Here is a 26,795-nt window from a genome sequence, read left to right as displayed (position 1 = left end):
AATGAAATTTTGAATTTGGTGTGAGACTGAACATATGAAATTGTTAAAGGGGGAATTTTTCTGCATCATTAAAAGATTAAGATGTAAACAAAGTTATTCATAGTGTTCATGCTATGACCGCGACCCCTGGTTCCAGTCCCCACCACTGTAAAGAAATCTGAGTCAGTAAGTTTCTCTACAACGAACCGTTTCGCTACAAAACCCTCTGAATGTCTATGTTTACATCTTAACGACTGCATTATGTAGACATTTTAAAGCCTCAGTAGAATTCCCCTTTAATTGGTTATCAGCATCGCTGTCTAATCCGGTCATTAAACCCCCTTTTAGAGTGATTCTCCAATCACACAAGCTTTGACCAAGACTGAATCCTAATGATGACAGCCTTTGTCGGAGTTCGGTCCACATTTCTCCTCTCGACATGAACGTATTAAGGGTTTTAAAATTGTTCAAATTGAGATATCTTGTTTTGGGTCAGCCCTGAAAGGGCCCTGCGATTGGCCGAGGAGAAAACCACGTGAAGAGAGAGTCACGCGCTTTCCAGGAACCCCGTCAGGAAGAAGATAAACAAAACAAACCAGAGAGGAGGACGGCGTGGATTTGGCGAGAAATGACATTTAAGTTCTCATAAAGACGAGTGAAAAGAGAGAGCAACGCCTTTTTTGATAACTGTAAGAGAAAGTTAAAGGTGAGTTGACTGCCCATCTGTAATAGGGCCACGGACAACGTCGAATTGGTCGTTTAAAATCACTAAAAACGTTGTCTTCTGCGGTTAGCTCGTATGCTAAAGTTGTGGTACCAAGCTAGCTGCTGCTGAGAGAGAGAGAAAAAGGGGAGGGACGGAGGCCATAGTTATCAAGCAGCACAGCAAAGCAAGTTTTAGTTCCTCATGAATCGCTGAACTGTTTTCTGCAATATTGCCATGAACAGTACCGTACTTACATGTGTCAAAAAAGTCTATTTTTGGAAATCGTACCAGCAGCTGACACTTTGTGAGTAGCGCTGAATGGAGCGTTAGCTGGCTGGCCATCAGTCTCACTAAACAGCTGAATTGTTCTAGAAGGTGTTTGCTGTGCCGTACAGATAAATGTAGTCGACTGTGGGATGAATAGATAGCAGGTTAGTCCATTTGTGCTTTAATCCTAGCCGTGTTTCAGCGTATGTATCCTCGGATAAAGTTGTAGAATTTCCATATGGGGACATAAAAGCAATGTGGATAGTTTTGCTTCAGTCATCTCACCCATGACATGCTAAAACACGATCTACATTAACCAACAAAGAGATCACCGTTTAGATTTGAGACAGTAAACCGACTAGATTCACTAAACGCTAATGTTACGGCGTTTTATTATGTAAAAGTTGATGACATTAGGAAAAACCCGACATCCAGTTTTTTTGTCGCTCTAATTGAGCGCAGCCTTCAATAGATCTGTCAACGTGTGTTGATAGATTATTGTGAAAGCGTTATGTCGAAAAAAAATACACATATATAACGTTAACAAATTGAGGGTCACCTAAAGCAGACTAGCCTGGGTACACGCCCCCCTCGAGCACAATGCCAGTAGTGACACCCGAAAGTTACTCTTCTTCGCGTTTTTGTGCTTATACGTTGGCAGCATTTTGGCCTACGTTGTGATGTTTGTATGTACGTTGGGGATTTATTTGCACTGGTAGTACGTTTTATCTGCTTTTCGTGTTTTCACTGTTCAGTCAGCCAGCCAGCTGTCATTTCCACGTTGAGCAAAATGGTGCCTATTCACAATATATAATGTAAACATCAAGCGGCTCGGCTTTCGCCTCTTCGTAAAAGTTTTAGAGATAATATAATCGTATGCATTCTCATTATTTACGTAACCCGAGGAGGCCTTCAATATTGTTTGTTGCTCGTTGTCTCAACCGATCATGAGTGGGGAGGGATATATAGGCTATATTGTCCGTGATTGACACCCACCTCGTCCGTTCGCGTTTCCGCGGAGGCGGGACGAAGCCTCGTGTCTGACCAATGAGGTGACGAGAAAGCGTGGGCGTTGGCGCAGTGCAGCAGGGTTTGGTTGGTGTTTGTTTTCGAAAGGGGCCATGTTGAGTTCAGTGTTGTGGAGTGTTAGTAGGTCAGAGTCAGACATGAACCTTCCCCTCGGTTAAAAGTAGCTGCAACTGCTAATATGATAAACCTGCCATCGTAGCAAATCACTAATTAGGGCTTGTTTCATCGACGATCTTGCATACGGTCATATTTAAAAGCTGAAGTTTTTGTAGGTCATTTTGTTGCCCATGTAAACACTGGGTGGGTGGTAACACATTGGAAGTAGATTGTTCATTTGCATTAAAAAAGTGATTCGATAGAGCAGCTTCTGATGGGGAGGGAATGTGTAGTCTGGAATTCATATTGGTAGTATGGTGAGATTATCATATAGATTATAGATAGACATTTGTTCCAATCCAAAGCCCTGATCTTTCCATTGGAGCTCGTTTTCACAAAGCATCTCTGAGTAGCACTGCTGGTGAGCTCATTACAGAAACTGATCCTGGATTCACAGTCTTGCACTGAAATGCTTTGTGAATACCATGCCTGATCTCCCCCCACTTTAGATCCTGTCCATGAAACATCTACGTAAAATCTAGAGTAATCTCTATATGCTTTAAATATTGGCAGTACACATTTTATAAATTGCCATAATTGGAGCAACAGCCCAAAAGCACAGTGCATTTTTCTGTATTATGCGAGTAACACTTACTATTGTTTACTACTGTAAATGAATTATTTATGCAGTTATTATGATTTTACATCAAAACTTTAGAACATACAGATTCAGTGTTCTTACCGCTCAGTTTAGGCTACTTGGAACAAGCTAGATACACATGTTTCAATGCTGTTATGTAATGAATCACAGGCTGTGATTGAATGACATGGCCATCCATTATGAGGAGGTCATTCAAAGGTTCAAAAGAGATTATTGTTTGGAGCGTCTGGGGAGCTGACTGGTGGGGATAATGCTTTAGGCAAGTTGCTTTAGAAATGCACAACAGAGGACCCTCCTGCTCAGTGTATGCTGGCAAGACAGACATGAGGACACAATTCCAATTCTGTTATACTTCTTCACCTTCCAAAACTACAGAATTTCACACAGTAGATGTTGTTTTTAAAAGCAAGTGCACAGACCATCGACGCTATCGCGGGGAGGTAGCCGTGGTGCTGTCTCAGCAAGCAGAGACCTCTGACATTTGCAGAGTAGCTTCTGTGTTTGAAGCCCGGACTGCAAATTGCGAGCCTGGCTGTAATTAGTCCAGCGCTTACTTTGCAGCGTTACAGCTCTGGCAGGCATGAGGGCACTGAACTAATAAGATGGCTCCTACCTGTTCAGCACAGCTAACGTTAAATACGAAATACAATCACTAAACTCCTGCGCCTTTTGATACTTCCTGTATTAGCCACAGTGTGTCTGTAGCTTCGGAACGAAGGCCACCAATTTGATCACAGCACGCCCACGCCTAGCTTAAGATTCTTCAGCTCATGCATAACAAAGTGGTGGCCTCCAAGCGCTCACTGCAGAGAAATGCCTGTATGGTAGAATGGAGGGCTGATTGATTTTGAGCTTCTTGGTTTTGCTTATATTAATGGACTTAGGGGGCACTGTTTCAGACCAGTTATTAGCATGTTAAAATTCACTGATGTGGGTTTTACTTAGGGATTTGAATGCTGATGATGGGTGATGGAGAACACTGATAAGCAATTTTATTTGTCATAAATGTGATAGGAACGAGGGGCCATGTTTTGGGCTAAATGTGAGTGGGAACGTAGACATATTAGAGTGGGAACAAACTGAATGTAAAATTTCTAAACCAGAGATATTATAAAGGAAGAGACTGGTTGGAAGATGAATGGAAAAGCTCGTAACTCTCAACATGGTGTGTATTTAGGGAGGAAGTCCCGCCCTTCAATAAGATGAGCCTGTTGGCTTGCTGGTTAAGCTTCTAACAGGAAATGGTTCCCTCATGTGAAGATCCCCTCATCTGCTGCAATTAGAACAGGCTAGGAAAACGCATTTTTTCCATTAGTTGAGCCAAATGATAAAACCTATTTTACCTATGATTTTAAGTATGTTTTGTTCATTTTGGTTCTATTTTGGGATTTGTACGTCTCTTCTTATTCAAAGAGATAAGTGCTTGGTCTTGTATAAGCGGAAATAACTGCGAGTAGACAGACTTTGTGAAGGTGGTGGGGGCAATGGCGCACTTGTCAACATTGTCTGAAGGACAACAAGCCTGCTGTTAGCCCATGGATATCACATACGTTATCATGCCTGAAAAATCCTCCCAAAAACGCCACGTAAGCATGTAGACGTGTGTTGTACATGTAAAGAACACAGTACATGTGGTAAAAATGAACATCACTTCTTGCAAGGAAAAACAATTCTGTTAAACCAGACTATTCTTTAGCTTCAGAAGATATCACTGGACTATGCTAGCTAGCTTGTTTTGCTTTGGTTATCACTCGTAGTCCTGATGTTATAACAGCATGGGTGGGTTTAAGAGGGGGCGTACCATACACTAAAACAAGTTGTCCTCAGACATGTATTCTCATTATAAGATTACAAGATTACGTCTAGCCCCAAGAGACTAGCTATTATGTTGCTATCTAAAACTGTATCAAACAACATGAAGAGCATCATTATGTAATTTCAGGAGCTACTGCACACCCGAAGCTTATAACTTTTTGTCTTATCTTTTTTAATAGTCTTTTCAAAGAAAGTAGTAGGCTACTGTGTTGCCAGCAGGATTGAGTCCAATTAGTAACCTGCAGACTAGCCAAAATAAACAAAGTATCACAGTACTGGCATGTGTTCTTTTAATGTGGATCTAAGGATCTAACCTAACATTACCTGGAAGATATTGTACATGGGTGAAATAATCTTTCTTTCTCTTTGTTCAGTTTTTTCCACCCAGCGCATTCTTTTGCAACACAACTGGTTTCAGGTTGCCTCTCACTTATGATCAGTTGCTCCAGGATCTCTTGAGGCCCTTTAATTCTGATCAGGAAGAGCGTAGTATTCACCGGGACACATGTAGCACAGTATCAAGCAAATATCCATTGTTATTACATCATTCAGTCAGTACTGTGTGCTGTAATATTTCTTACATGTAACTTGAACCTGATCATTTAAGTAAGTAAAGAGCAAACAAATAGCTGTACCTTTATCAGAGTTTTAGAATAGAATGAGGAGAGAATTTGCTTTAGCTGTTCATGTGCGGACATGAGCCACAACAACGGGTGGATTTATTAATTGCAAATAGAGAGAACCCTGTCTCTGCTCCGTTCCCTTTTGTAACATTTAACAACTCTCCTAGTCAGCACAGTGGAGTTGGCCATTTAATGCAAACTCAGTTGCTCCCCTCTGTCCACCATCACAGTCAGGAATGCACCAAGAGTACAAGCCCTGATGGAAGCTTTGCAGCCATTGTTATGGAAAGTTTTGCATGCAGATATTCCTGGTTTGTCAGCTATGAGAGAATAAGCCCCTGCAAAGGAGTACGCAGAGTGCTAAGGGAAGTGGTGTTTGTCATGTTTTTTTGTTTTTTTTTCTCTCTGTGGGCTGCATGCAAACCCTGCTGTGTGCGAGAGCTGAGGGGTGATAAGACAGTTGTTTGACTTGTTCACTGCAACAAGAGGAAATGATGTCATGCAGCATAAGAAGAGCAGGGTTGTTTTGCTCGCCGTCGCAGCTGGCCAGCACAGCTCTTAATGCTCTTCAGCACATTTTTACCAATTTTATTATGCAAAGGACGTCCAGTGGTTCGGGTCCCTCTGCTTGTCTCTGTCTGTAAGCAGAGGGGAAAGGGTGCTGCCGAGGTTGTTTTAAAAATAGCCCCAGCGCTCAACGAGCTCTCGCTCTCTCGCCTCCCACCAAACTGATACACAGGCTTCAGCCCTGCTGTCTCTTCCTCCATGGATCTGAATCGCCTTTTACGGACGGCCTCCGTAACTTTTTTCGACCATGGCTAGACTTTGTTGCAGGGCCACTCGGAAGAAAAAAAAATTCTCATCTCTGCCATCATTTATGTCGTCCTGCACTGTGGAATAGAGGCCCATCAGTTGATGCTGCTAGTGCCTGTTCTAATTTCAGCAAACCGCCGTTTGTGACAGCTGCTTCCAGCCACTGTTTGATTGTCTGCACTGAATTGCAGTTTGTAAGTGACGTTTTGGTTATGGAAGCTTTGATTACAGGACTGTGCGAGCGGAGTCACTGACGTAGAGAAGCATATAGCACTGATATTCGTGCAGATAATGAGTGTTATTTTGATATTTCCACCAGCTAACTCCTCATTCCCATCTGTCCCCTGTGTCTGCAGAGAACAGTGAACAGAGGAGGACAACGCGGCCATACTTGAATGTGCGGCTAAGGCCTCCACGTTACAGAAAGGCTCTTTTGTTTTATTGGTCAAATCAATTTTCTGCCAAAGATTGACAAAAGAACAAGGCAACTGGGGCAGGAGAGGTGGCAGAAAAGTTTCCGCCAAGGAACTGGAGATCTGTGCTTGGCAATGCCTCAGGTAGGGCTTTTTCTCTCTATTGAAATGCCTCAAACATATTCTAAAATGGTGCATGTGAAAGATTCTCTAGACTGTATGCTTCTTCTTTCCTTTGTGTTTTGTCCAAAGATCTGCCTAATGTTAAAAATAGCTAACTGTAAACTAGTATTTGTAGTACTTCTTCCAATAACTCAGTGGTATATATTTTGATCTATTGAGCAGCCCAGCATCAGTGGAATGGATCCTCCCTTTGGGGATGCCTTTCAAAACTACACTTTTGCTGACCAGGCACTGATCAGCACAGACCTGTTGGCCACCAGCTCTGATCCAGACTTCATGTATGAACTGGTGAGTTACCTTCATGTCTGTGGAGGGCGAAAAAATAAAAAGGCCGACAGCCATTATATGTGCACTATTTTGCATAGTTTGTGGACCACTTAGATTTTTTTATTTTGTTATTTCCTGTAGCATATGCATAGTTAAGTTGATTATGGTATCATTTCTGCAGGACAGAGACATGACCTGTCGCCAGAGTCCTAGAGGAGACATATTTGCAGTTGGGGACTGCAAAGAGTTTGACAGCATGGAACATCTTCCAGAACTGGTTGACAATGACCCAGCTCACAGCTCCAACTTTGAACAGTGGGACACATATTGGGAGGACCTGACCAAGTACACTCGCCTCACCAGCTGCGATATCTGGGGCACCAAGGAAGTAGACTTTCTGGGCCTGGATGACTTCTCCAGCCCTTATCAGGATGAGGAGGTGATAGGCCGTACACCCACTTTGGCGCAGCTGAACAGCGAGGATTCTCAACCTGTGTGTGACACTCTGTACCATCCAGACTTGTTGCTAAGTCAAAAACAGCCTGTGTTCCCCCCTCAACCGGGGGGCAAGAAGATGGGCAGGGCCAACACCTCTGCCGCTTGCAGCTCTTCCAACCGCAATCCTTTGCCGGATTTTGCTGAAGGTTCCCAGAAGGCCACCTGGCCGGTGCCCTCAAGCACTGAGACTGTGGCAAAGGCCCAGATGCAAGGAACTAGCAAGGTTGTGTCTCCACAGCCAGACAGCACAGATTATGTACGTAAGGCCAAGGTTCGCATCAGCATACCACGCAAACCCTTGCTAGAGAGTTGTGCTCAGCAAGTCAACATGTCTGCCAGCTCTCCACTTGTCCAAGAGCATGAGACAGCTGCTTCATTGGTCAGTAATACCCAAGCAGTCACCATTGGCACTCCATCCACTGTAACCCCCATGGTTTGTGAGAAGAGAGTGGAGATTCCTAAAAGAGAAGCACCCGCTGGTCCTCCAGAGGTGGGGCCATCGAGAGCAATGCCACAAAAACTTCATTTCCCGGTGGCTGGTGGCAGCGAGACTTTGCTCACCGTGAGCTCCCTTGGAGCCGATGCCGCTGCCACTGCTGCTGCCGCTGCTGCTGCTGAGAAGAAAAAAGAGGAGGAGCACAACTACTCACTGTTCCTAACCAGGGCCAGACTTGCAGGTAAAGCATTAACTGACATGGAAGAAGATGAGGAGGAGGAAGAAGAAGGAGAGGAGGAGGAAGAGGAAGAAGAAGAGGTAGAAGGGGTGGATCTGGATGATGAAGACCACGATGAAGGCTTCGGCAGTGAGCATGAGCTCTCTGAGAACGAAGAGGAAGAGGAGGAAGAGGATGAGGACTACGAAGGGGACAAAGATGATGACATCAGTGATGCATTCTCAGAGCCAGGTGCGAACCCATGTTTTTGTAAACCCTAATGAACGTTGGCTGTGTTCATTCAGTAGGTTTTCATTATAGGTACCATTATCCAGATGAGACTCATGAGATTAATTACTCACAAATGTGTTTGTAGTTTGTATGTGTCCTTGATAATTCAGGATGTTGTATGCTAAGCCTCCTATTCAGCATGCTAGTGGGTTTAGAGTCATGTTTGTCCTGTTGGATGTCAGTTAGACCTAGTGTGAGCTCTTATTGATGAGACACTGAAAACTATGTATGGTCCGCCAGGCTCTGGTGGTTTCTGAGAAGGTGCTGTTTCTTTTCATATTATTTCACCCTCTTTCTTTTTAACTATTTCAGTGTGGTCAAAACTGTAACTATTCTTCTCTCTTTTGAACAGGATGTGACACTGACATGGTCGAAGATGTTAAAGGTCTGACTGCTGGAATTTCCAGGAAGCGGGGCAAGCGCCGATACTTTTGGGAATACAGTGAGCAGCTCACTCCCTCCAAGCAAGAACGAATGCTGAAACCTTCAGAGTGGGACAGAGACACCCTCCCCAGCAACATGTATCAAAAAAATGGCCTGCATCATGGTAAGTTTAAACAAAATTCCACTCACATTTACCTCCTGTCACAGTGCCATGCATATGCAGAATGTTTGGAAAAGGACTCCTTTTATAATTTATTTTTTTTTGTCTTCTTTTTTTTTCAATATTTTTGTGAGGAAACGCATATTACATTTCTTAGGGGTGTTAGAGAGGTGTCTAAGATCTGTCTTTCAGAAATAATTTGATTTTGAAATGCCAAACAACTATCAATTTTTTGCCCTTTAAGCAATGAAACTCTCGTCCAGACATGAAAATTAGATCACAAGTAAAGTCGTATGATGTTGACAGTTTTATTTAATGTGCCACTGACACTGCTACCACTTGATAAATTTTTTTAAAGTGTTTGTAATCTCATTAGCTGAAACTGTGATGTTGCCTTAATTTTAAAGGCTTTCCTCATCTGTTTGATTGTACACAAATGTGATGTCATTGCATTACAATGCTAACTGCTATATAGAATTTATTTTTGTAATGGGCTTGGGTGTGAGATATAAGTACATTATGCCTTAACAATTACCTTAGTTTTCAACAAACAGTACACAGTGCTTTTTAACTTTACACTACAAAAGTGATGTGGATCATTGTAGCAATCCACTCACAATGCGTTATTTCTTCGCTACTGTTGGGAGGTAGCTGTGGAAAAAAGCCCCTTTCAAATTTATGTAACGCACACCTCCGTATTTATCGTGCATTATTGATTTTAATATTCAATTTTATTGATTGATCAGCCGTGTTTTTCTTGTCATAGAAATCCATCCAAATGATGGGCCAAGACAGGGGTGCCCAATCCTGGTCCTGGAGATCTAACACCATGCAGAGTTTAGCTCCAACCCTAATCTAACACAGCTGATCCAGGTAATCAAGGCCTCTAGAGACATCTGAATGTTTGAGCCACTTGTGTTGGATCTGAACTCTCCAAGGTGGTAAATCTCCTGGACCAGGATTGGGCACCTCTGGGCTAAGCAGAAAGTCCATGAGTTTCACCTGTTGTAATGTTGATGGGTAATAAGCCTTTGTCTGTCTCAGTAGCTTGTATCAAGGCAACATGTTCTTCCACATTTTGTTTTTCATGGCAAGTAAAGTTGTTGGCAAATTGCCTAATTTCAGCAGTAAGTCAGTGTGAATCTGAAACGTATTTTTTTTCTTATGTACTGATGTATTTCTGAATGAAATGTGACATCAGTGAGCCAGCTGAGTGTTTTCTCTCAGTCATAGTTGGAGGTGGTAGGAGAGGGAAATGAAACATTTATTTTTGTCCACTGGTGGATAGTGATGTACTCAAAAATCAGATGTTTTAGAAGTGAGCAAAACTAGTAAGGAAAAAAGGTCCATTTTGACTTCAGGTTGACTTTTACCTTAGGAGCTGCTATGCTAGATAGTGGTGTAGGCTGCTACAATGTTATATCAAAAAGTACCTTAAAGACGTAGTTTAAACTCTTTTTTTTTTTTTTTTCTCAGTTTAATATATTTCCTTGTGCACTTTGGAAGACACCTGTGATGACTGGGGAAAACAAGCTTTATTTCAGCTTTTGTATAGTGTGTTTTAATATAGAATTTTCTTAATCTGTGAAGAGACCACTGTAGTCGTGTCACCGTTCTGTAGTCGGCACCATGCTCTTTTGCCCATCTAAGCAACTTCGGGTCTAAAAGGAATTTCTCTATGAGAAGAATGAATGGGGTTCTTGAAAACTGCCTCTGTCACATCCTGCGACAATAAAAAATGTGCCAAAGTTGATACGTTTTGTCCTATGAACATTCTTCTCTCAAATATAACAAGATCCTCTGGATTACGGGGTCAGAATACGAATAATCCTGTTGCCTGATAGCCTAAATCAGCCTATTAAAATATCCCAATTATTATTTTAATGCTGATAACATTTTCTGAGGACATTTCCTCAGTATAATTGTCAGCTCCTTGTTCGAATTTTCCCGTGCCATCTTACATGGTGCAGCAGAGACATTTTGAACTGCTGTGCCACTTAAGGTGGAACGAGAAAATTTGGCAATTATACTGAGGAAATGTCTTCAGAAACTTCAGCTTCATTGACAGTTGAATTTCATGTAAAGATCATTATTGTTTTGTCCTTTTAGCTAATGTTTGTGATAGCTAAGCACAACTGCTGCACCCCTTAAGGTGAAACAGAATAACGGAATAACAAGAGGCTTGAAATTAAAGCCTCATAGTTTTAACACTGGTACTATTTTTTTGATAAGGAGTTGTAGGCTATCAAAATGTTCTACCTAGAGGTTTTATTTACAGGCATCTATAAAATGCCTATAAAGTCTGCTACAGTACAACATTTCGATAGCACAGCTCGCAAGAGCATCACCATAGCCCGCCTTACTTTCGTGTAGCTTAGTGACGTCAAATTGATGCGCAGTAGCTTTAGCTTGCGTGTAGCACTATTAGTATTAAGGCTCTTTAACGACCTCATAACTCAGAGGATCCAGTGATAATTGGGAGAATAATGTACACAGGACAAAACGTATCAGGTTCTGAATATTTTTATTTAACGCAAGGGGACGATAGAGGCGATTTTTTGAAAACTCCATTTATTCTGGCCATAGAGAAATCGAGCTTAGACCCGAAGTTCCTAATACAGAATGATGCACGGTCTAGAAAGGCTTGTTTTCAATTTCACTTTCAATATGATTTATCATGCTTAAAATCAGTTTACTACCTCTTGACAAATCTGCTGTTTTCAAGCTCTGAGGTGAAAAAAGACAAGGCTAGACACATTAGCAGAACAGGCTAGTGCGAGGCTAGTAACATTAGTGGAGGTAACAGGGCATTAGCATGTCTGTTTATTCTAAAACACTGACTGCCTTCCCCTGCCTTCAAGCCATGTGATCTTGTTTGGTTTTCAGAGGTTTCGATATGGCTTTAATTGTAATGTAGTAATGGCAAAATGCTGAGCGGGGCACTGAGAAACTGAGCAGTGCTTGTAGTCAATCGCAAAGTACTGCAGCAGAATTTTTGGACGCTGCATGACACTGTACAGTGTATGTGGTTTATTGACAATGCTGTCTTGGTGACTTAGCAAACACTTAGGAATTTAGTGTTAACTGTCAATATATACCTGCCAGAGACATCTAAGAAACGTGTGCTTATCTTAGACACCTCCTACATATCAGTTTTATATCACTAATTTGATAATGGTCAGAAAACTCAGTTGAAATATCACCCATGTAGCGTACAAATTGCATTTTTTCAAGAGCTTAGCCAAGAACTAACATCTTCAATCACAAAAGGGATACAAACATTTGTCTGGAGGGCAAATCATGTTAGCATTCAAACTGAAATACAGAAACTTAGGTGTACTTAATCCGGGGCTTACATTCATTACTCACTATAAACCTGGCATCCCACGATGGCACATTTTGTTCTTGTTTACATCTGAAAAGGTGTTTGCTATGAAATCACATTAGAAGGCTGGGTTGTTGGGTATGGTTATTCTAATTATGGGCAAGCTTAAAATATGCTAATAATCTGTTGAATCTGCCTTTTTGTAAAAATACGCTAAAACACTAGAGTCTTCACATCTCTCAGTTTCTCCAATGGAATATACAGTGACGAGCAATGCATATGTGAACTGGCAGGGAAGGTTTGTTTACTTGGCCTCCTTTAAACCAGACAATCTTAAGTTCTGCTTAGCTTATCAGTCAGATGTTTATCCCTCTAAATTTTGGTATTGTGCAATTATGTGGTATAGTTTCTTCTTAGATTGAATGTGAAATTTATTCCAACATCCTGTAAAAAAGGTTTAATATTGTAGCTGCAGAAGGATGCTACGGTGGGTGAAGCATGGATGGCTCTGTTATTTTCAATTCAGTCATGTGACTAACCATTAGCCAGCAAAATACAACGTAAAAGATGGTAAACATCCAGACCAGTATATGAGCATTGCTACGCTGTATTTGACAACAGTAGTTGCGGGAACAGTGATCATTCCTTTGAGGCCTGGAGGTAATCCTTAATAATAAATAAATAAAGTTACTCTGTATGTCCAAAATTATCTAGACATCGGCTTTAATGTGTGAATTCCGCTGCTTTAAAGTACACCTAATATTATATTTTGTGTTAAGTAAGAAATTGTTAAACATTTAAACAGTATTATTTTTATGCCCAGGAAGCTATTATAATGCTATAGGAACATCCCTAACTCATAACAGTTATTAAGAAAACTTTGTGATATACACTATATCAGAATCAGAATCGTGCCAATATTGAATATTGCCAAAAGTATTCACTCACCTATCCAAATAATTGAATTCAGGTGTTCACTTCCATGGCCACAGGTGTATGAACCCAAGCACCTAGGCATGCAGTCTGCTTCTACAAACATTTGTGAAAGAATGGGTCGCTCTCAGGAGCTCAGTGAATTCCAGCGTGGTACCGTGATAGGATGCCACCTGTGCAACAAGTTCAGTCGTGAAATTTCCTCACTGCTAAATATTCCACAGTCAACTGTCAGTGGCATTATAACAAAGTGGAAGCGATTGGGAATGACAGCAACTCAGCCACGAAGTGGTAGGCCACGTAAAATGACAGAGCAGGGTCAGCGGATGCTGAGGCGCATAGTGCGCAGAGGTTGCCAACTTTCTGCAGAGTCAATCACTACAGACCTCCAAACTTCATGTGGCCTTCAGATTAGCTCAAATACAGCGTAGAGAGCTTCATGGAGTGGGTTTCCATGGCCGAGCAGCTGCATCCAAGCCTTACATCACCAAGCGCAATGCAAAGCGTCGAATGCAGTGGTGTAAAGCGCCGCCACTGGACTCTAGAGCCGTGGAGACGTGTTCTCTGGAGTGAGGAATCACGCTTCTCCGTCTGGCAATCCGATAGACGAGTCTGGGTTTGGCGGTTGCCAGGAGAACGGTACTTGTCTGACTGCATTGTGCAAAGTGTAAAGTTTTTGGAGGGGGGATTATGGTGTGGGGTTGTTTTTCAGGAGTTGGGCTCGGCCCCTTAGTTCCAGTGAAAGGAACTCATAATGCTTCAGCAGACCAAGAGATTTTGGACAATTTCATGCTCCCAACTTTGTGGGAACAGTTAGACATCTTATTAAACCCTATGGATTAAGAATGGGATGTCACTCAAGTTCATATGTGTATGAAGGCAGACGAGCGAATACTTTTGGCAATATAGTGTACATGATTATGTAAATTGTAAATGACCCCTTGCCTTCCAGTTTCTAAACCCCTTCCTTCCTTCCTCTACTTTGCATGCTATGGTTTTATTTATGGTAAATGGGGAATGCAGCCCTCTATATTTGAATAGATTGAGCAGATAAGATCAAGCAAACAAAAATAAGCCCCTGATCTTAGTAATCTTTTAGTAATCAGAAAATGTACTAGTGAGATTTGCAATTCATCACCCAATTAATGTAAAACATACTACTACAACTACAACAACTGCCTAATGGACTAGCTTAGCAGGCTAATAACGTAGCTCAACGCACCACAAAACCTTTTGACATAAAAGATTATGTCTTTCTGTCATTTTAACACCGGCAACTCAACTTCACTTGCTTGGATTTGAGTCTTTAACCTCTAAACTTGTATCAGTGAAACATCAGTACCTGTCACTAAAGATCTTGTGGATGAATGCAGTCAAATTCTCACAGCAGTGTTCAAGCACCTAGTGTAAAGCCTTCCCAAAATAGTAGAGACTGTTACTGCAGCAAAGGGAGGACAGACTCCCTATTAACACTCTTGATTTCAGAAAAAATGCTGGATGAGCATTTCTTAAACCTAGACTAAAAAAAATTTCCAATGATGATTCACCACTGGTACTCCAGCTTAGTCAAGGCTTTAGCTTAATCCATGTCTGGAAAGCTGACACAGTTTATTTTTCCATGATTTTCCTTTCACTGAGTTTTTGACTTATTGACTGCTGCATTTTTTTGTGTAGCTTTGACTGATAGGAATGGCATATTAGGACCAACTTTAATCTACAGGGTGATTCACAAAGATTTATCCGATTCCAAAATGATTTATTTCACTTGTAAACCATTACAGCACAATGCAGTAAATTGTAAATGGTTTGTGAACATAAAACGTATTATGTAATTTTACAAGTGCTCAATATATATTCTTCACAGATTATCCCTTGTCTTTTTTTTCTCCTTACATAGGTCCCTCCTGTCTCTATATTTTGTGTATATTTTGCGTATAATTAATATATTTGAGTTTTTGTATTTTCTTGGATTTTTTTTTTTTGTTTTACTTTCTGTAAAGTGATTACCTGAGCCTCACCACAAGCATTTCAATGCATGAATGTCCTGACATGTGCAAATGAATGTCCTGACATGTGCAAATAAACTTGAAATTGAAACTATGACCTCCTCCATACAGTAAGAAACTCTATGACCCCCTCTTTCAGTTGGTATGTGATTGGTTACTAGGCGCCTCATGGTTGTAAAAATATGGCAATTTGAAATCGGATGAATCTTTTTGAATCACGCCGTATTTTGAAGGGTATAAGGTACTTCTAATATTTAAAGATTTTGACTGGCTTTCTCAGGAAAATACACGCTAAAGAAGTCACGGCGGACGGACGTGGAGGATCTCACTCCTAACCCGCGGAAGCTGCTGCAGATCGGGAACGAGCTGCGGAAGCTCAACAAGGTGATCAGTGACCTGACGCCTGTCAGCGAGCTGCCACTGACCGCTCGCCCTCGCTCTCGAAAAGAAAAGAACAAGCTGGCCTCCAGGTAGAGTGCACAGTTTTTTCCTGGAGCTGCAGTTTTGTATAGCCCATTTCCTCATTCTCTGTGAAAAGCTGAAAAGCTCACCTCTAAAGTAAATTTTGTCCAAGAGGATGTTGTACCATGAAGACTTCCAATTTTATAATCATAATGTTATTTCTATATAAGTGTGAATATAGCAGACCATTTATACAAAAACATTGCTAGAACTGGACATGTGTTCAAAGTTTGTACTTTTAAAGCAGAATTGCAGTATGTTCAGTTTAAAAAGAAGAAACTAATGTTCCTGCACATTGTTGTCTGTACTTCCAGGGCATGCAGACTGAAAAAGAAAGCTCAGTATGAAGCCAACAAGGTCAAGCTATGGGGTCTTGGCACTGAATATGGTACGTCATTTTGAAATGGAAACTAAACAGCTGAAAGCAAATGCCTGAGATTGTTTCACTTCTGTGATGGAATTTGATAGGGAAATTCTTGGCAGGAGCTTTTTGTTTGTGGGCTGTACCATTTTTGTTTGATGATGGAGCTAGTTGTTGTGATGTTATTGTCACTGAACATCTTCATAGTGAAACGTAATGTTGGTAATGTTATGTTTAATTTTCATCTACAGATCGATTGCTGTTTGTGATAAACACAATCAAGGAGGAGATTGTGAACAGAGTTCAAGATAACTCGGATAACAACGGAACAAGCATGGCAGACAAGCTTGACAAGCTCATAGAGGAAACACTTGGTAAGTTGTTGTTGCAGAGGCATTTGATCTAAAACTTGTAGAAATTTTCAGTTCTTTACTTTTAAATCTTGAAAGTTAGTACCGTGCCATGGGAATATTATATGAAAATGACACCTGATTTAACCAGATATTTTGGTAACCAAGTATTTGGTAATGTAGCAGTAAGGAATCTGAAGTGTTACATGTAAAACATGGCAAAAGTGTCATTATATTAAGTTTAATGCATGACATTGTATAGCCTACTTTGCTTTCAAACTGATAGCTATATTTGAAGCTTGTCTCTTCATCATTTTTCAGCTTAGTCACTTAACATTTAAAATGCTAATGTTCTGCATAAGTTTATCAAGAAGGATGACACACATTAAGCCATTTATCTGGTATTTCTTGACTGAGTAATAGCCTCTGGACGCAAGTAGCCTCATAATGAATTCTGTGCGTCTTCAGAATGGAGATGGAAAAGAAAGAGAGATTAAGAGCTAACTAATTCTTTTTTTTTTCTATTTTCCCCCATGCAGTGCAGTCACCAGTGGCCGGCCAGACTTCAGACTTTGTGAACCAGATCCTGGAGAACACTGGCAAGGGGGATCCTACTGGAGGTTTGGTGGGACTACGCGTGCCCACATCAAAAGTGTAGAGGCTGTACAGCGAGGTGCCCTGGCGGGCTTTTTGGAGCACACACTCAAAGCCATCCGCGCCATTCCTGTCCCACACTGTAACGGCCCGACACTCTGCATGCCCATTTCACCCGGAGACGCATCCTCATGCTTAACCTGAATACATGCATACGAACACCTGCCGGTCTGTGCATCCGTATGTATATATTCACTTTACGCACACCTATGGAAATGAAACTAGTAGTTAACCTCTGCACTCAGTAGTCTGTTTCTTACCATGTGTGCATGTGGCTGGTTCAAACTTCCATCTGCAGGCCGCCATTTCGCGAATTCAAAAGCCAATCTACGAGATACCTCCAGAAATAGTTTGTCTTTTTTTTTTTTTTTAAAGGGAGGGGGAAAAAAAAGCAACCAGTTCCTGCTGTAGCCATTTTTTTCTTGCATCCAGCTAAATCTGTCAAATGCCTTTTACCAGATTCAGAAAGCAGAAGTGTTCTCTGTAAAGAAATTATTTAATGTTATGGTCAGTGATAGAATTGAGGATTGAAGGATACGTTACTGAATAATGCACACAGTTTTATTTCCTGATTCATGTTAAACATTGAACAACAAACAAAAACACTTCTCTTCCAGAGCTCTGCTTTCCTTCTCTAGTATTGAGGCATTTGCAGACTTAAACAAGATACACATTTATACGCCAACTACAACAAAGTCAATGCAAATACAGAAGCATGGAATACCTTATTGGAAAAATGTACTGCAAAAGAAATTGATGCTAGGGGTATATAAATAGGACAGGGATGCACAGTGACAATTAGAGAGGAGCCTGGGCTTGGATGTTTTGTTTCTTTGTCTTGGGGTTGTCTCAGGGTAAAGAGAGAGCGTGAGAGATTACTGATTGACCGGTGACAGATGGTCAAGTTGAAATCCCATTCTTGAAATGGACAGAAACCATTATTATTGTGTACTGGTGACCCCACAAGAAACCATTTCCTTTACACACTTTGGTTTAAAGTGCCCTCATGTCAAATTGCCCTTGACGTTTATTTGCGAAGTCGCACTGAAGGGGCTCAAAAGTTGATTCCCAGACTGGGTCTTGTTCATATTTGTACTTTAATAAAAGTAAGATTCATTGTGCCTTGTAGACATGGAGGTGGGGGAAAACGAAACTTGCTCGAAAAAAGAAAACAACAAAAAACGAAAAAAAAGAAAACAAACAAGCGGACCATTTTCGAGAAGGAGAGCAGCAGCCAGTGCGAGAGAGGTCAGACTTGTGGGTTTGTTATGTATTTCGGCTTGACAAAGATACTCTGAATGTACATAGGAACATGGAGAATACAGATTTATGCCACAGAGTCTGTGCTATGTATCATAAGATGGCTCTGACAAATATTTACTTTACTTTGTTTTTTGTGTGTGTTTAGTTTCTCCTCTTTTGGTACTTCGTTTAAGCGAGAATGGGTGTGTGAGTGTGTGCATGTGTGTGTGCGTGTGTGCGTGTGGGGAAGGGGTTGTTTTAAGACAACTATTCATGTTAAATACAAAAAGAAGATATTTGCACACTATATTCTGATTGTTTTGTTTTTGTACCAAAGACACATGCAACGTAAAATGGCAACTAGCCAGTTTAAGTAAGGTTTTGCACAGCTAACCTGACACCGTATTGAATGTAGGAAAGAGGTAGGGTCAGGGATTTTCAATGAACTGTGAAATTCGCTTGGGTCCAATTATCTACAGAAAGAAGCATTCATTCGCATCCTCATAGAGCTCTCTTGTACTGTTCTTCAGCTCTCAAGTAGAAGTGTTGCTCTGGAAACGTTTGCACCCAGTCACTTCCAGCGGTTTGGTTTCCCACCATCGTAGTTTTGTCAGTTGAACGCTATTACAAAAAAGAGTTGCAGAGCTGAAAATGCTTCTGTTTTGCATATGTGACATTATCACTCAACCCAAAGGTTTACCGTTCTTGCTATCATTAAAAATTGTAGAGGAGAATCCACACACAACAATTCTCTATTGAGTACTTTATCTTGCATATATAATATGTATAGTCATGAATTCATGCACATGCACACTTATATAGATCTATTACTAAAACGACACCTTTTGACTTGCTATGTTAATCAGCATGACTCATTTCTGTATCTTTATATTCAGCAAGTATCCTTGAAATAAGAGAGAAGAAAAGAATTATTCTCTATATTTTTGTAGTGGTTGCCTTGCTTGTTTTCTGTTTGTTGTTACAAAGGAGACTTTAGAACATTTTGGAGAAAAAGCTCACCTTACATGGGGAAACGGACACTTCCTCATGACATGGCCGACCTTAAAGGCGTCTTACATTCACAGATGTTTTAAACCTGTAGACAGTCAAAAGCTAAGAGAGAACTCGGACTTTTAGGCAAGAATGCATTATAGAGAGAGAGAGCTTTGTAGTCTCACTTTGATAGCTAGCTGCTGCACCTTCCCACTTGTTCAGTCTGAAAAGCTACTGCAGTTTTTTTCTGCAGATGTTTGTTGTTTGTAAAAAGGCTCGTTGACAGTCACTTTTGGTTTTTGGTGAAATTTGTAGAGCTCTTATTTTTGATTGAATCAAAGAAGGGAGAATATTTTTTTCCTCCGAAAACCCTGAATATATTTAAGCTTAAGAATTTTGTACATCATAGCAATTATCTTTTATTTTCCTCTTAGGTTTTGGTAGCATAGTAGATTCTCTATATACCGTCCATGTTAGAGGCTACTGTATTGTCAGTGTTTTTTTGTAAATAGGAAAGAGATTTATCTTCTTATCTTATAAATGTTATAAATATATATATTATGTACATGTACTATATTACATGTAAAAAACGAAAGCACTTTGTCTACACAAAAAGAAAAAGAAAAAAAAAAAAGCATTTTTTTCCTTCCATCTGCTGCTAAACCGGCCTCGTTTGAATGCTGCAGTGAGTACTTGATTTTACCATCTTGACCAGGAAAGGTTGACAGTGAGGTCTTGAAAGGATGGGCTAACTTTTGAGTCCCCCTGTGTGACGATGACTACGGCGTCACAATCTTCATTTGCCTTCAGAAGACATTTCCTATGGAAAAGTGCAAATTCTGCTTTGGGTTTTTCTTCAGGTCGATGTACAGTGTTGACGCATTCTCCCTGGACGTTACCAGTGGCGAATATTGTTATCATTGATTTTTTTTTTTTTGTACTTGTACTTAATGGGGAAAATCTGAGGTGTTCAAGGAAGCTTTGACTTCTTGTTAGTGACTCAGAAGAAAAAATAAATATATATATATCGCTGTACTGTAAGGCAAATCCGTTTGCCATGGGGGAATTGATCGGACTACGTTCCTTTTGCCTTTCCAAACACCCATCCATTCTCAAAAGACGACAAGGCTGTAAAGCTTTGTTGCTGTGGCAACTTATCCCGGCCTTAATTGTGCCATTTTCAACTAAAGCTTCTTAGCCTGGCATTGGCTATACGTAATTATGACCGTTCTTTAATAAAGAAGAAAAAAGAAAAAAAAAAAAACAAACAACAAAAAGCACTTGATGGCAAGTGACAATAAGCACGGGGGGTTTAGGTGGAAACGCATGTCGTTTATCTGTCGGTGGCCTGCTGTATAGGGAGAGTTTGTCTTTGTTTCTTGCGTTGTTTCAGGTTCTTGTATCCAACATTTATGGTTGTGAGTTTTAGACTCTGTGGCATTCAAACAGTTAAGGAAGTGGTTGTTATTCAAAGCCAGTAACGTTTTTTGTCTGTTGTTTATTTTTAAATTAAAAAGGCAAAAAAAAGTCTAAGCTAAGCTATAAATTCAATTTATACACCATGTGAATTTATATTTAGTTCAGTTCAGGATATATGAGCTGATAAGGGGCCTCTGCTGCAAATCAGGGTAATCTGAGAGAAATTAATTGAAATGAATTGAAAAATTGAAGTTTTCCAGTTTGGGGGAAATAATTTGAAAATATGAATTCACACATTATTTCAAGCTCTAATATATCTAACATACCAGTTGATATTTTTTTAGTACAGTGCACATTTATTTAGCATGTACTCAAACATCATTGTACTTCATACTCCAACATGTAATGATACTGCTTTTTCAAAAGGGAAATGACATTGCTTTATTTCTGATCCAACTGGCAGTTCCTTTTATTTGTTTGATTTATCTGTTTCTTTGCTTTTTCTTTATTTTATTTGCATATTATCCTATTATCCGTTCACTTTAAACAATAACTTACCAGATTACATTCTTAAAAAGAGTAAGCTAGCTATTAAATCCAAATTCTGCTTCTATTTGTCTGCACTATATTGATAATTAAATGAATGTTGGGGTTAAAGCTGCTTAATCATGTTGTATAGAAAATCAGTAATCATTCCTTGTTGTATTCGACTTGTATGTGTGTGCCCACTCCTCGAGCTACTAGCTAAAAACATTTTTTTTATTGTTCATCAAGAAATTACGCATTTGCCACTGTATTTGTACAAACAGCAAGTTCACCTAACGCACTTGGATCTCAATGGAAAATTACTGAAACATTTTCTTCCAAAATTTTCCAAAATGGCTACAGTACACATTCAAGAGGAGACGTACGTGCATTCATATGTGTTTCCTTTTCGTTTTGTATCGTTTTGGCATGCCTATATATATTTTTTTTTTTAAATATGTAAATATGTGCGTGTTGTGTATGTAAGAAACATTGCTCTCAATGGTGCACTATGCAGGTCTTACTTCCTGTAGTAAGATGGGATGTTGCTTTAGTTTTCAGCTTTCCCAATTAAGAGGCTTGTGCTTATTTTTTTACCAAGAAATTTTATCTTGATTAAATGGATAAAGTCTAAACATTGTTCTTTTAGGTGGCCATAACTTGCTATTCAAAATGTGTTTAGACCATTTGAGATTTCAAGAGGCGGCCTGTCTTATTGTTGCTAAAAAAATAAACATGCTCTTTCCAGTGTATTTAACCTATTGGATGCTGTAGTTTTGTCCATTTGGTTGGTTGTTCTATGTTTGGAGCTGTCACTTATGGACCTTTACCAAGCACTCTGCCATTTTCTGTTTTGTTTTTTTGCTTCTTTTTTTTTTTGTGGGGGTTACTCTGTAATACCTTTCATAAAAGTTGAGCGTTCTCAGTAGGTACAAGAGTAACAGATTAGAGACTGTCATTGGTTTAGAGTTTTGTAGAAGCATGAACTGACGCATTCCTCAAACTTTTGCTTCTTTGCTCGTAAACGTCCTGTTAAGAAGGCTTTACGCTGTACCTCTTTGGTAATATTTGAACATGTTGATGGAGCACTATGACGAAGTATGAATATACATAAGGCATTACTACTGTGCATGCTGACCTAACTCAGTTGATATATTTTCACACACAGATATCTAACTGACCATCCAACAAGCCTGTGTTAAGGTCATTATTTGCAGGATATATACCTACTGATTGATTCATTGACCTAAACCAATGAGCACAAGGGGTGAAAAGAGGTGCCACACATACTTTGGTGAGGATAAAACTCCATAGTGCTCCAGTCCTACAAGCCGAAAAAGACCCACGTTGCACTTGGTTTTACAAAAAAGAGAGTCAACATTATTTTTGAAATGATGCCTGCAAAATCAGGTGCCTTATTCAAACAGATGAAAATCCACTTGATCTATTGACATTTTTTATGGAAACAAGATTTCTGCCCATTATGCCAAGAACTAAAACATGATTTTGTTTTATCTTTTCTTTTGGTTGTCGAACAGCATCGAGCAGTGAGCTTTTTGCAGATGAGAACTGTTGCTGCTTTGCCTCGTACAGTTTTCATGTAAAGATGAATGTAGTCTTCCTTCAGTGGAATCAGTTCAAACTAAGTTCATACACTTTGATTTGTGGAACATTTTGGTTGAGAGACTATCCAAAGAGTGCTGCAGTCATGATGTAGACTCATTTTAGACATGTTTATATTGTCATATATGCGTATGTTTTATTTTTTAGTTTTTTTTTTTTCTTTTGTATTTATGCTCAAATCTGTAGATTCTTACACAAGTTTGAATTGTTTCTGCCTTTGTACTTCTAGATCTTCACCTTTTACTTGCCATAACATTTCCTGTATTTTTTTATTTATTTGTCCTCAGCTCACCAACAATGATTTGTAGTGGAAAATACATTATTCCATAATAATAAAGATACAAGAGAAGGCCTTGCTGAAATACATTTAGCAGACCCATACTGGTGGATTAGGGACTTCCATAGGAGCCCTCTAAGGAACTGGTAGATCAGCTTTGCAAAGACAATGTCAAACCTTGTAAGCGTTGTGTCCCCTCACCAATGTTCAAGATTACTGTGCCTCTCAAATTTTCTGGTTCTGCTGTTCCTCAGATTGCTGGGTAATGACTTTTCTTGGAGCAGTATCATTCATTCACCAACAAACAGAGATGGCCTTCAGCAGTTGTTCTCCAATGAACAAAATCAAAGTTTTCTGAAAACACACAAACGACACACAGAGAGGTGCGCATTGTTTGACCTAGATCTATCCGAGACCGAGTTTCAATCAATGGAGGGCGGGAAGCAGAGGACTGTCGCTGGTTTCGGGGCTGATGTTTTTTGCACTAGCCAGCAACAGATTAAACAAAGCAGACGTTTGCGCGGGCTGGAGGGAGCGTGTTTCCTTGTATCCAATCACCTCTGTCGAGAAGCATTGAGTCTTCTCCCAATAGTTGCTGCCGCATGGCTCCCTCCATCTCACCGGAGGGAGAAAGCTCTTCGTTTCAGTGAGTTTAAATCAAAACTTGGACATTGGGTAGGAGTCCCGTCTCACCGCCCATGGTGCTGAATTTCAAAATACGTACTTGAACACCCTCAGTGGCATGAGAGCTGTGACTTAGCATCTGTTGTCAGGCTCATGGACTTTGCCCCCCATCTTGCAAGGAACTGTGCTTGGACAGTGGCCACTGTGACATCAACTCAAGCCGCTGCAACAGCCGTGCCAAGGCCTCGCGCTCTCAAAAAACTAAGGGCGACCATGTCGGACTTGGACTGAACCTGTGGTCGGGTGGGAAAGGGGTGTGTAAATGTAGCGGTGATAGCTTTTTTTGTTTGTTTGTTTGTTTGTTTGTTTTTTTACTTTGAGGAGGACATGGAGAGCTAGTAGGGTCACCTGGACTGTTGGGCCCAGATCTCTCAACTTCGCACTGAAGTGCACTGGACACGTTCAGACGACTACCACACAACACGGCGTTCCCGATGATGCTAACAGCCCTTGTACCTTTTCCGAGCACCACACACAAAATACACACAAACACACACCATTACACTGCAATGATTTACATCTCCTTCCAAACTTTTTGCCAAATTTCCATTGAGTTAGAGCTAATAATTGACCTTCGACTTTTTGGGTGTGGTTCTCAAAAATGAGGAACAACCTGTTTTTGTTTGTTTTGGAAAATCCATACAACGTTCAATTTTACGACGACCGAAAGAATTCAAACCCATTTGAAAAGGAAAAAAAAAGCTACACAATCCATGACCTTGATGTAATGCTTCTGATGTTGTATGGTATTCTACTAGATAATTTAGCATGGGATCTTTAAGTAGCTAGTACTGTGTGTGTACTCCCCAAGTGTAAAATTTCTCTTTTTGTCACAGTAGGAAGGCTGTATTTCATTGCTAAGTGCTCTGTTATAGATCTCTTGGTGATATTCTTAAGCAAAATTCTGCAGTGTATCCTACTGAAACTAACAGTTACTTGATCCTATTAGCAATGTCTATATTTGTAGTTCACATATATGCCTGTTCAAATACAATATCTTGACAGTTGTTCTATTTATGTTTCAATGTTGTGCTGGGTTTATACTTTTGACTTTCTCTCTTTCTCTTATTTTTGTTGTTTTATTATTTTTAGAGGCACAATTAGTTGGAAAACAGCTTGGTTAATTGAGCCTTGTTAATGTACAGATGTGAAGTAGGCTTAAATTCAGTTGTGATCGACTTTTGAACATGTGTCTGCTTGTGCTATTGTGCCTCTCTTTCTTTCTCATTTTGTATTATCCTTACTTATGTCACTGCATCGTATCAGCCCGGAGTTGGTACCACAATTTTGCTTGTAACCATGATAGTCTAATTCTATTATTGATTTTAATATCGGAAATAAACATTAGAAACAGCAGCATTTGGTCTGTGAGGTCTTTTTATGTCATAAATGTTGCTTGGATTAATAGTGGAGAGCAGGGCACAACCTAATAGGGGGTAAAATGTAACGGATATTTTATGTAGTTGTGCAAGTTGTACATCCTTTTGGTCATTCCCTGTTCCCATAACACAGTTATCTAAATTTTGACAAGAATCTATTTCTCAGAATTCACCCTAAAACATGATGTTTTGTACCATGAAAGGATCTTTTTCATCATAAGTGTGTTTCGTTAATTAAATTTCATTGTACAGTCATATGCAAAAGTTTGAACACACCTGCTCATATTACGTTTTGATTATTGTTTAAGTGAAATTCAGTTCACACATCCTCTACAGAGAACACATTTGAATATGGTATTCTCTGCAAATTTTAGTGCACAATTTCTATTTATTTGCTGAGTTTAACATATTGGAATAAATAAAACAAACAGTACAAATGTGCCAGAACTTTTGCAAAAGCCATATTTTGTTAGATTTGTCCCCAATATGTTAAATTCTGCAAATAAACAGTAATTGTACATTAAAATGTGCAGAAGTGTGTTGTCTGTAAAAGATGTGTTAACTTATTTTCACTTAGTAAAGCAACAAATATATAAAGGGCGCCCAAACTTTGCATAGTCACCTGTAATATTTTACTCACCTGCTTGGTTGCTGTAACATAGTACCACAGTGAAAGCTAGTCAGGCTAAAGTACAGCTTAAACAGAGGTTTTACACATCAACAAAATGTGCACTGATTCCCCAGTGTTGATTGGCTTATACACAAAATCATACAAAAAAAATTATCTTTAAATTATTTAGCAAAACGTGTTAGTGTTAGTTAGATTGTGCCCTACTCTCTCCTACATTATTGCCAGAATGGTACAGACTGGGGACTTGAAGCCATGCTTTAAAAAGGCTGAAAATAGGCCTGTACTTTCTGTGTAAATTATAGTCAGACTTCCTAATTGTGCCTTCCCCTACCCTCCCTCTCTTCCTCCTATTCTCCAGTGTTCTCCTCTCTCTTCCTCATTCCGTCTCTGTTCAGTTTGCAGTCATGCATTTCATTGTCAGCATGACACAGCAAACTTTCACCTACAGTCCAGCCTGTCCCACTATTAAAACAAATCAATAGTTATGAGCTTGGGTCTCCTTCACAGTGCTGTCTCTGAGGGACTATCATGTCTCTTATTGACTTTGGCTTTCTGTGCATGCCTGGTAAGCTTAGAAATTGTCATGGAAATGATCCATATATACTTAAATTATATTTTTTAAAGGTTACATCTGAAAATGTCTTATTTTGTTCTGTTAGAGGTATTCAGTTCTAAGATCATGCCTAAGTACTGGGCTGAAAACAGTGCATCATAGATCATCATTGATCTAATTCGGAACACACACACACATTATCTATGCCACTTATCCTTCTGGGTCGCGGGGTAATTCAGAATAGTCTACCCAAAAATACCCAGCTGACAGTGTGTCTGTGGTCAGAAACTGACCTCTGTAAATGGCTAAAAGATAAAGTCAAACACACTGAAAAGGCATAAGAATTTATGTCAAAGAGTTTGTGCAATGATAACCTAAAAAGGTATCAAAAAGCATTGAATTATATTTTCAAAAATTGTACAACAACCCTATTTTAGGTCAATAATAAATGTTTCTGTATTAATAGGACCTTTTTATTAGCAGGTTAGGGTGTGTGAGACTTGGGTTGAAATTCTTCAGGAAAGCAAAATTTCAGGAGGA

At 39.9% G+C, this 26,795-nt stretch overlaps 1 protein-coding gene across 1 annotated transcript; it reads left to right on the top strand.

Annotated features, from left to right (window-relative positions):
- Positions 1-550: 550 nt before the first annotated feature.
- On the top strand, positions 551-25,051 carry crebrf (creb3 regulatory factor). The gene is made up of 9 exons (XM_036587454.1): positions 551-685; positions 6,346-6,546; positions 6,748-6,873; positions 7,034-8,255; positions 8,647-8,841; positions 15,383-15,572; positions 15,879-15,952; positions 16,177-16,299; positions 16,815-25,051. The coding sequence occupies exons 2-9, from the start codon at positions 6,538-6,540 to the stop codon at positions 16,931-16,933; spliced, it is 2,058 nt and encodes a 685-aa protein (XP_036443347.1). The 5' UTR covers positions 551-685; positions 6,346-6,537; the 3' UTR covers positions 16,934-25,051.
- The last annotated feature ends 1,744 nt before the right edge of the window (positions 25,052-26,795 follow it).

Source organism: Colossoma macropomum, unplaced genomic scaffold, assembly GCF_904425465.1.
Source record: "Colossoma macropomum unplaced genomic scaffold, Colossoma_macropomum, whole genome shotgun sequence".
Lineage (NCBI taxonomy): Eukaryota > Metazoa > Chordata > Actinopteri > Characiformes > Serrasalmidae > Colossoma > Colossoma macropomum.
The sequence above is the reverse complement of the archived record's forward strand: the minus strand, read 5'-3'. Positions and strand labels throughout refer to the sequence as shown.

Bases quoted from the DNA above. Each gene is read 5' to 3' on its own strand.
- crebrf (XM_036587454.1), top strand. The intron at 15,573-15,878 runs GTAGAGTGCACA...CTGTACTTCCAG, and splicing joins AAGAACAAGCTGGCCTCCAG to GGCATGCAGACTGAAAAAGA. The intron at 15,953-16,176 runs GTACGTCATTTT...TTTCATCTACAG, and splicing joins GGGTCTTGGCACTGAATATG to ATCGATTGCTGTTTGTGATA.